General features: G+C 41.1%; 1 protein-coding gene across 1 annotated transcript in view; it reads left to right on the forward strand.

Moving 5' to 3' along the window:
- Nucleotides 1-6909, forward strand: part of hipk2 (homeodomain interacting protein kinase 2) — a 461145-nt gene extending 454236 nt beyond the window's left edge. Inside the window, exon 15 of the mRNA XM_055155980.1 lies at nucleotides 375-6909. Within this exon, the coding sequence (XP_055011955.1) occupies nucleotides 375-842 (468 nt within the window). The 3' untranslated portion in view covers nucleotides 843-6909. The remainder of the gene's footprint in view (nucleotides 1-374) is intronic.
- Nucleotides 6910-10770: the final 3861 nt, after the last annotated feature.

A 10770-nucleotide genomic window follows, 5' to 3' on the forward strand; every position in this document is an offset into this window, starting at 1 on the left:
CGTATTCCACTGAGTCGTGTCCTTTAGTCCGACAGAAGCTGAACCGTATCAGCGCACAAGGAGCGAGCTGTTTTTTAGCCCTTATAATTTATGCAAATTACCCATGTGATTTTAAGTTTCATTTCTGTAAAACGTAAACAAATGTGTACAAACGGTCCAGCATCAATTCGTCGGTTCAGGACTCTGGTATGATGTAAGTTTCTGTGATGTTTGCAAATGTTCATGCGCACTGAAATTTCATGAAAAAAAAACATGGATGAAATCAAAAACGCAATATCTGCCAGAAAAAAACACAATTTAATTTTTTCTTAAAATCGTTCAGCCCTAATGGACCTTTTAAACATCTCACACTATATCTTCTGTTCTTCGTCCAGGCGCAGCAGCACATGGTCGCCGAGCGCAACGGAGGTCACCGTCGGCAACAGGCGTACATCACCCCCACCATCGCCCCCCAGCCGCCCTACTCATTCCACCACAACAGCCCCTCCCACGCGCCCAACGTCCACCCGCACCTGGCCGCCACGCACCTGTCCAGCCAGCCTCACCTGTACACCTACGCGGGCCCCACGGCTCTGGGCTCCACCGGGACTGTCGCCCATCTGGTGGCGTCGCAGGGGTCCGGGAGGCACGCCGTTCACCAGCACGGCACCTACCCGCCCAGCATCGTCCACCAGGTGCCCGTGTCCATGAACCACCGCGTGCTGCCCTCGCCCACGCTTCACCACAGCCAGTACCAGGCCCAGTTTGCACATCAGGCTTACATCAGCGCCTCGCCCGCCTCCACTGTCTACACTGGATACCCGCTGAGCCCCACCAAGGTCAACCAGTACCCGTACCTCTAGAGACCAACGCAACTGTGCTCCAAATGAATCACTGGCTACAGGCTGGAGGTTGAATCAGTTACTTTATTTCCACCAAGCAGTACAACGTCAAAAAATACTCAAGTTAAAGCAAAAGTATCACTTGGAAAATCTACTCAAGTAAAAGTTTGTTTAAAAATTTACTTGAAGAGTGAAAAGTTAAAGTATTTCGAGACGATTTTGAGGTCACATATAGCTACAGGCTGGATGCTGAATCACTTACTTTATTTCCGCCAAACAATAGAATGTCAGATGGGAATCCTTTATTTAAATCCAACAGTGGTGGAAGAAGTACTCCATTTTGTACTTCAAGTATTTCGTGCCAATTTTGAGATCTAATAAAGCTTCAAATGTAGTGATTTTAATAGTGTATTTAATAGTGTATTTGTGCAGAAGGAGTTTATTTTATTTTACCAGAACCATGTATAGGAGCAGAGGAGTCGACAGAGACAAAGGGGGAGTTTTGGTCCCCAGGGTTTTAGGGGCCAGAGAATTGGAGCCTCTGCCTATTAATTAATATAAGTGGGGGGCCCACGTGAGCCTCCTTGCCCCGAGCTTCCAAAATTCCATTAGAAAGAAACATTGAAGAGATGTTTTGTGTCACTCTCAAATCTAATTTCCATCTGTGGTCCTTACATACAAAACATAAGACACAAGTAACATAAAACAATCCAATCTATATCCAAATAGTAATTAAAAACTACAATGACATTAAATAGCTCTATCCCCTTCTCACTATACTCCCTCTGCGCTCTTAATCAGATATAATTTTATCATTTTATTTTAAACACTTGCTTGCACTTAATGTTGGCACTTCTTTGTTAAAAAAAATATCTCTAATATTTATTTTTTAAGTCTTTGTATAGCTTTAAATCTGTTGGTAGTCTGCTCCATTCTTTTATAGATTTGAAAGAGAAAGCTGAAGCCCAGAGTTGTGGAAAAAATACAATAAAATACACAAAAATTTTGAAGCAGATCTATCACTCTAAAATACAGGATACATATTGAAATTATGACGTACGGGCCCCCCAAGATATTTTGTACCCAGGCCCAAGAATTTCTTGCTACGCCCCTGTATGGATAACAAAAGCATTTTTACATGAACCACTACTTATGCAAGTGTTTTTTGAATTTCAGAACAATCACAAACATGAGAGAATTGTACAGTTTGGTGGAAATATTGCTTCTGGTAAATTTGGTAACTACAGTCTGATTATGATGTCTTTAGTCGGTGTGATTTGGAGCACAGCGTATACGAGCGAAATCACTGGAAATCTGGATCGGAGTGCTGCCATGGACCCCTGTTTCCACCTCAGACTTGAACAGAGACGGAGGAAAACGCAAATCCTCTAGAGACTGTACGGTAACTTGAAGATATGACTACAAAGATAAACAGCAAAAAGATTCACAGCCTCTACTGAAGGAAAAGACGGAGAAGGATTTAAGAGGGGTAACCTTGTTTTGTTTTGGTTTTTTGTTTTCATTTTCGCGATTTTAGAAAGGGCCAGTGATTGTTTCTTGCTTTGTCACACCTTTGCTTTATGAGAATGGAAATTTTTAAACAGGGAAATCTGGAAAAAAAAAAAGAACAGGCCTTTTTGGAGGACAGTGGAGCGTTTCTGGTTTGTTCATCTTTTATTATTTTCCCTCCCCTCTTGAATTCGGGACTTTTGAACAGGGGTTACTTACTGGAAGCTTGGAATTTTAACGTGATTTTGGGGACAAGGTGAAATACGGAAACCTGCTGCTCTACAAAGAAAAAAATATCAATGGCCTTGAACTGTCTTAATATTCCCGAATCAAAAAACGGTGTGGGGGAGGAGCAACAGAAGAAAGCCAACTTCCACTGCACCACCTTCTCCATCTGAGGAGGCTTCTGGGAATACGAAACCAACCAAGACAACGAACTTTGTAGTGTATTTATACATATGAAATCATTATGTTCCACCTTTATAATTCTTGAGTTTTAGTCCTATAGGTGTCTTAGCTGGGCCCCGTTTTTAGAATGTAGCAGTCTGCACAGAGTTTGTTTTAATCTCGAACCAACTTATTACACTTATTTGTCCCTGATTTTTCAATGTGATCGCACAAAGTGGTTCTAATAACATAGGCATGTACAAAATGTGATTGTCTGTGTGTGCTAACGTCAGCCATGCGTGTATCCAACCTCCTCTATAGAACTCCTATCAGCAGTTAGGTCTGGACCATTTTTCCTCGTAGTGCCTTACAGATACTACCATACAGTTTACTCGTCTTCGTTGGCATCGTCCAATCGAGACCACAGCTATACTTAGTGAGATGTGATTCCTTTCGGTTTGGTTTTGACGTGTCTGGGGGCTTTTGTAGCTCTCTTCCAGGTGTAGGCTCGACCTTTTCTGTCCCTCTTCTGTCCTCAAACCGACGCGACGTGAAAGTGAAAGTGTGCATGTTTAAAACTCGCCCGGCGTTCTTACCAAAGTCGTAGATGAAGTCGATGTAAATACGTAACTGTGCACTGTAGCTGGGGCACGTGAATTGTAAAAAAAAAAAAAAAAACCTACAAAAAAACAAAAAAAAGAGAAGAAATTTGTGCAGAAATAACAAATGTTGGAGACACTGTAGAGATTGCGTAGGGGTTACAACGAGAGCTAGTCCAAGAAGAAAGGGTCGGACCATAGGCTGTATAAAGAATCGGACGAAGAAAGTGTTCGGCTCCAGTCAAATGAAGCTCATCGAAGGCAGGCTGTGAACAAAATAGTGAAGTAAAAACCCAAGGATCACATCGAGAGGGTTATTCCAAACATTTCAAGACCAAAATGACCATTTTCACAGCTGCCGTTTCAGAGCGAGGTGACGTTTTTTTAATATAAAGTCGATCGGAGCCAGAGTCGATTTATATATACAGTCTACAGGCCGGACGGAAAGTGGCGTAGCTGCGCGAGCTATAGCCAGGCTGCAACGAAAACTCATCAATCAAAATAAAAGGCTGACAGGCGCAAGGGTTGTTTGAGAAAGATACCGCGTAGGCACTGTGAGAGAAGGGACCGGTTGAGAGAGTCAGTTTGGGTAGGGACTGCGGAGGTCGGAGCGGAGTTTTCTCTATCTTAAATGGTGACTAAAATGGTAGCAAGTTGGCACTGAGCAGGTTGATAGAAACACTGAGGTTGGTGGTAGAATCTCCTACCTTAAAGGCTCCGGATTACGCTGTTTTCTGATCTATAATGGTATAATGTTGTTTCCGCGTCACAAAAACATACCTGGAGTTGTGTTTTGAAGGTTCAAGGTTCGAGGGACAGTGCATATTAATGAACATCTACAACACTGCGGTGTAAATATGCCAGATTACAGCAAGAATGTTCATTTCCATCTGTAGTCCCTCGGCAGGTAACGCAACAAATTTAGCAGAAAAAAACAGCAAAACAAGTGACAGTTCTAAACTAAGTGCCCACAAGTCTGGTTTTCCTTCAGCCGCTGTTTCAAGTGAGATTTGAAAGTGTCTCTTATTGATAAAGGGAGAAAACTTAGTGCCTCTGACTGAGACGCAATTTGTCCGAATGTGGTGCATCTGTGTGGGACCTCACAGTTTCCCTCAAGCTGTGGCCCTAGTTCCCATCCCACTGCCATTTTTACTTTAATAAAATCCTGTAACGGAGGAGGGGCAAGTCCATACAAAACTTTATATATAAAACATCCATATTCATAATCAACAAAATTATTAAAATGAAGCAAATTGTACTTATCTAAAACAGTCCAGTGGCAAAATTAGAGTAGTTTCTTATCCAGTATTTTTAAGGCTTTTTTTTTTTTTTTAAGTGATTCGACTGGTTTGAGTTTTGTGCCAGCACCAAGTGACCAAGTGCTTCTGCAACACTCTATATGAGACAGAATCATGGAGTGTAAAAACATTTGAGTCATGAAGGATCTTACCGGTCTAAAACTCACTAAGTTAAAATGTGTTAATGTGTTTCTTAAATGTCATTTGTCATTCAAGCGAGAGAAACACATGACAGAACGAAAAAAGTGATAAAGAGAGATAAAAACGATAATAAATAAGCAATATTAAAAAGTACGTCAAGAGCATTTAGCAGTTCCAGCAGACAAAAGTCGAACCTGTGGCAAGACAAGTCATTGTGCAACGTTTAAAAGACCGACAGCCTCAGGAAAAGCCGGACTTCAGCCGAATGAACCAAGTTTTTTGGATCATTCACATGTTTAACACAAAAACGCTGCAAATTTAGGGTGAGTTATTGTCTCAAACGGAAAGCACTGATGTAATTTTGTAATACAGGAAGTGCTAAACTCACCTTGACTAGAATAATTTGGTTAATTCCAGCCTTGGAATTGCCAACTTCTACTGAAAACTAGAACTTCAGAGCGTTTTGGGCTATGGAGACTATTAACGCTCAATAAACGCTCAAAAAACACAACTCCAGGTTTGTTTTTGAGGCGGTAACCTCATTCTAACATCTCACATGAATAAATTTTGCGTAATATCGGACCTTTAACCTAAAAAAAATGCACACTTCTTACATAAATATCGCCGAATTTTTATATTACGTAGAGAATTCCAGGACACAAAAGGGATCACGTAGCTTACACCTGGCAGGGCATCTGGTTTAACATAACTGTCCATTTGTCTTCTGAACCAGGTAGACCACAGACATAGCCACGCCAGCCTATTTACCTGAAGTCTTAGAATAGGGCTTTGTGTGCTGCTTTTATATTTCATTCCCTCGTAGCCAATGATACACTTATTTTAGGCACATCAGAACTGCTGGTGACTCCCCTTTACCCTTTTTCATGTTACGCCATATTACTTATTGCTTATTTTAACTTAATATTATCTTGAATTATTTTGAACATGGCTGTAGTACATGTTGTGTTTTATTTTAGAGATTGTTGCAATAATTCTCGTGTGTGTCCTGTTTTAATTTTGTGTCATTTCTGTTGTGTAACCTGGGGGATTGTTGTACAGTGAATTGTCGTTTCGTTTGGAACCAGGGGCGCACCTACGTTGAAATGGCTGAAGTAGTAAGTTTGCAGATAAGTTAGACGGCGATGCACCGATACGATACTGGAAAAAAAAATGCTGGATCAGATATCGGATTATAAATATCGGTTCAGTCGATATCCTGGTTGGACAATTTAGTCACCTGGAAGAACTCATAATGTTTGGACTTTTATTTATCCAAAGTTGTTCTGTGGTTGTATAAATAAATCACAGCTAATAATCAGGGGGGGTCTGTTTTCCAGAATTTTACCCTTTTCCTATTCATTTATTTAAGAGGGGGCCCATGTGAGGTGTCTTGTCCCAGGCCCCCACAATTTCTGTCGACGGGCCTGCTCGTAACAAATGAGTCAAAAATGGGGGATAAACTCGGCTGTTGTCCAGGACCCCAGGGTGTTTGGGGTCCAGAATTGGAGCGTCTTCCTATTTATTAATATTAGTTCGGGGGCCCATGTGCATCTTCTTGCCCCGGGCCCCCACAATTTCTGTCGACATGCCTGCTCATAACACATTTGGATCAGTTTATGTAAAAAAAAATGTTAAAGGAAATAAATGCTGTTTTCAATTTCTGCTCTGGTATCGTTTGATATCGGCAGAGAAGTCGACGAACTGTCCAGCGCTCCAGGGTGTTTGGGGCCCAGAATTGCAACCTCTGCCTATTTATTAATATTAGTTGGAGGCCCATGTGAAGTGTCTTGCCCCGGGCCCCTACAATTTCTGTGAACGGGCCTGCTCATAACACATTTGAATCAGTTTTGTCTTATTTTAAATTTGTTTAAAGAAAACAAATGCTGTTTTTAATCTCTCCTCTGGTATCGAGTGAAATCAGCAGAGGAGTCGACAGGAGGGGACAAATTGGGCTGTTGTCCAGGGCCCCAGGGTTTCTATTCATTTATATTAGAGGGGGCCCATGTAAAGTCTCTTGCCCCGGGTCCCCACAATTTCTGTCGACAGGCCTGCTTATAACACATTTGGATTAGTTTTGTCTCATTGCAGAGGAGTCGACGGGGTGGATAAATTGGACTGTTGCCCAGGGCCCCAGAGTCTTAGGGGCCCAGAACCTCTGCCTATTTATTAATATTAGAGGGGGGGGGGGGGGGGGGGGCGTGTGAGTTTTCTAGCCCCGGGTCCCCACAATTTCTGTCGACAGACTTTCTCATAACACATTTAAATCAGTTTATGTTAAATTTGTTTAAAGGAGGCCAGAGTTTTACCCTCTTCCTATTAATTTATATTAGAAGGGGCCCATGTGAAGTGTCTTGCCCCGGGCCCCTACAATTTCTGTCAACGGGCCTGCTCATAACACATTTGGATCAGTTTATGTTAAAGGAAATAAATGCTGTTTTCAGTCCTTGCTCTGGTATCGGTTGATATCAAAAAATGGGGTACAAATCAGGCTGTTGTCCAGGATCCCAGGGTGTTTGGGGCCCAGAATTGTAACCTCTGCCTATTTATTTATATTAGAGGGGGGCCCTTGTCAGTCTGCTTACCCTGGCCCCCCAAATTTTTTGTCGCCGGACCTGCTCAAAACACATTTGGATCAGTTTTGTCTTCTGTTGAGTTTGTTGAAAGTACATAAATGCTGTTTTCGGTCTCTGCTCTGGTATCGGTCGGTATCGGCAGACGCTTAAAACCACAGTATCGGAATCGGTATCAGCTAAATCGGTGCATCCCTTAAAGGTAGCGGGGCCTGTAGAGCTTTGTAAGGCGTTTGAAAAGAAGCTTGTGATTTTTGCTCGCCGGTTACATGACTTTATATATGTACTCGTCGGGGTCTAAGCACACAACTATAAGGGACTATTTTACATTTAACTCTTCAGTTCAACGAGACAGAACTACTGACACATTCCACACATGTTCTGAGGGATTTTTTGGTGTTCACCGCCATGCTACACTCACTGCTGTCAGTTTCTCCTACCGGCACGTAGGGGGCAGCGTTGTGTCACACTTCTTCTACTCACAGACCACCAAAGAATTTCAGTAGGTTTGAGTAGGCACAGTGCAGTACAAGCAATCCTCCACTAGAGCAGTCAGGCAATAACTTTTAATGTGTTTTTTCAAGTGCTTTCAAACCACAACTCCCACACCACCCATGCAGATCTGCCTCACTGTTAAAGGTGCACTGCGGGACTTTTCAAATAGAGGGTCTGTTACTTGCTTGTCTGCTGAAATGTTATTGCTTTGACAAGAGTGGAATTGAATGAAGTTATAGAAGAAGTATTGAAGTAAAAGTGAAAGTATCATGAAGAAATCTACTGAAATAAAACTATTGAGTACCTGTTTATAAATCTACTTTAAGAGTAAAACGTAAAAGTATTTTGCAGAGATTTTTAGAACAATTGAAGCTTGAAATGTACCATATTTTTTGGACTATAAGTCACTCCAGAGTATAAGTCGCACCAGCCAAAAAATGTGCAATGAAGAAGAACAAAACATATATAAGTTGCACTTTTTGGGGGAAATTTGTTTTATAAAATCAGAAACCAGGAACCGACATTTTATCTTGAAAGTCAAGTTATAGTAATTACAATTTTAGAGAACAACAGGCTGTTAACGTCACATATGAACAGTTCTTCAGATAAACTACAACATAAACAACAGAACAGAACAAGTTTAACAAACTCTCCATCTCACTCCAAATCACTAAATCCATTCAATTCTTCATCCTCTGTGTCACTTCTGGGCAACTCCGCAACCTCCGGAGGTAAACTGAGCGCCGCTTCCTCTTCTGTGTAGCTGTCATCAGACTCAGCATCAGTTCCAGTCAGAATTATTCCGGACTTTCTGAATCTCGACAGGATGGTTTCGGTGTCACTGAAGTCCAGGTTTTGTCCATCCATCCAGTGACTTCAGGAAAGTGTCATGGTGCATTCTCCTGGTTGTCGTGAAGCTGTGTTCTCCATCCCCGCTTTCGCCAGTCCATCACAAGTTTCTCACTCACTCCATATTTCACTACTTGCAGCAGGACAGAGGCTCTTTCTGCAGGAGACATGCGCAGTAGAGTGAAGTGACAGTGGTACAGGAGGAACAGGAGCAGCAGATACTGACACACAAGACTAGAGCCTCTCACGACTTCAGTGTGAACATTTTAATATGTAAGTCACACTGGAGTATAAGTCGCAGGAACCACCCAAACCTTGAAAAAAAGTGCAACTTATAGTCCGAAAAATACGGTAATGATTTTGATATAGAATTCACCAGATTTTAAGAGATTCAGTTGATTTCTTAATTTTTGTAGCTGTTTTTATGTGTTTGGTTTGCTCAAAGTTGGGACTTTAACTCAAATTAAATGTGCTAAAAATACGTTTTCGCAATTTCAACAGGTCTCAAATCATAAAGAAAAGTACTTTTACTTTTCAGTCCAGATCTAAAATGTAGTAAAGTAGAACGTACACATACCTGCTCGCAAATGTAGTGAAGTAAAAGTAAAGAAGAATCCGCTGTAAAACTGACTTAAGTAAAGTACAGATACCTAAAAATTGTAGTAGTGTACTTTTACTTTTGTACTTCATTCCACACATTCTCCCACTAATTAAATGTCTCTATCTCCATGGAAAAAACAGGTGACCAGGCCAAGTTACAGCTCAGATCTGTGGAGAGGCGACCTCGCTCACAGTATGAACCTGAGTTGTTTATGCCTGAAAACGCCCCCACAATGAAATAAACACTAGATCAATCACGTTAATGCCATACTTTGGAACTTTCCAGGTCAGACTTTAACATATCCATGACGACCAGCAGGTGACGGACCATCCACCAGAAAAGCTCCGCAATGCCCCTTTAACGAACATGATATAAAAGTCAAAAATTTGTATGTTTTATTTAACCCCATGTATATTCAAATGTGTTGTTATTTAATGTTATTTTATTTGCCCGTTATTATGACATTGTTGATGCCGTAGCTTTACTGCTATTGTAAGAAAATTAAAAAAAATAACAGTTTTTTACATTAGTGTGCCATGGTATAGAATGAGTAATATTTAAAAAAGGAAAAATCGAAAGTATACCAATAATACCTTTAAAAACGTGGTCACAAAATGCACAAAATGAATGTAAAATGTGACTTGCTTCATTTAAAAAGGCTTTATTACTATCTAAAAATCATCCGTGGCCATGCATGACGCAACGAAGCGACATCCGATCCCATTTGCAGTGACGAATATATATAAAAAATAGCATTGTTGTCATGACGATGAGGTTTTGAAATGTTAAAGGGCCCATATTACGGTATTTTCTGATCTGTTGTCGTGTTATAATGTTGTTGTTACATTTGACCTACACTGCTTTGGCCTGGAGTGGCATGGATTTGGCACGAATTTGGGCTGGTTTAGCATGATTTAGACCTGGTTTGGACTAGTTTGACATGAATTTGGTCTTGCTTGGCCTGGATTTGGCACAAATTTGGCATCCTTTGGTCTGGTTTGACATAAATTTGGTCTAGTTTAGAAATAATTTGGCCTAATTTACCGTACTTTTGCCTAGTTTGGCACCAATTTGGCATGAATTTGGCCTGGTTTGGCACCAATTTGGCCTTGTTTAGCACAAATCTGGTCTAGTTTAGCATGAATTTGGCCTGGTTTGGCACCAATTTGGCTTTGTTTAGCACAAATTTAGCCTAGTTTGGCATGAATTTGGCCTTGTATGGCACACATTTGGCCTAGATTGGCACAAATTTACCTTGGTTTGGCACAAATTTGGCCTAGTTTGGCATGAATTTGGCCTTGTTTGGCACAAATTTTGTCTAGTTTAGGGACAAATTTAGCCTGGTTTGGCACCAATTTGACCTAGTTTTGCACAAATTTACCCTGGTTTGGCACAAATTTGGCCTAGTTTGGCATGAATTTAGCCTGGTTTTGCAAGGAACACATTCTGTAGGGCAAACATACAAAAAAAACAAAAAACATCTGTCTGTGTATAGCCCTG

This window comes from Boleophthalmus pectinirostris, unplaced genomic scaffold (assembly GCF_026225935.1).
Source record: "Boleophthalmus pectinirostris isolate CB_2022bp ecotype Guang Dong unplaced genomic scaffold, ASM2622593v1 HiC_scaffold_2, whole genome shotgun sequence".
NCBI lineage: Eukaryota > Metazoa > Chordata > Actinopteri > Gobiiformes > Gobiidae > Boleophthalmus > Boleophthalmus pectinirostris.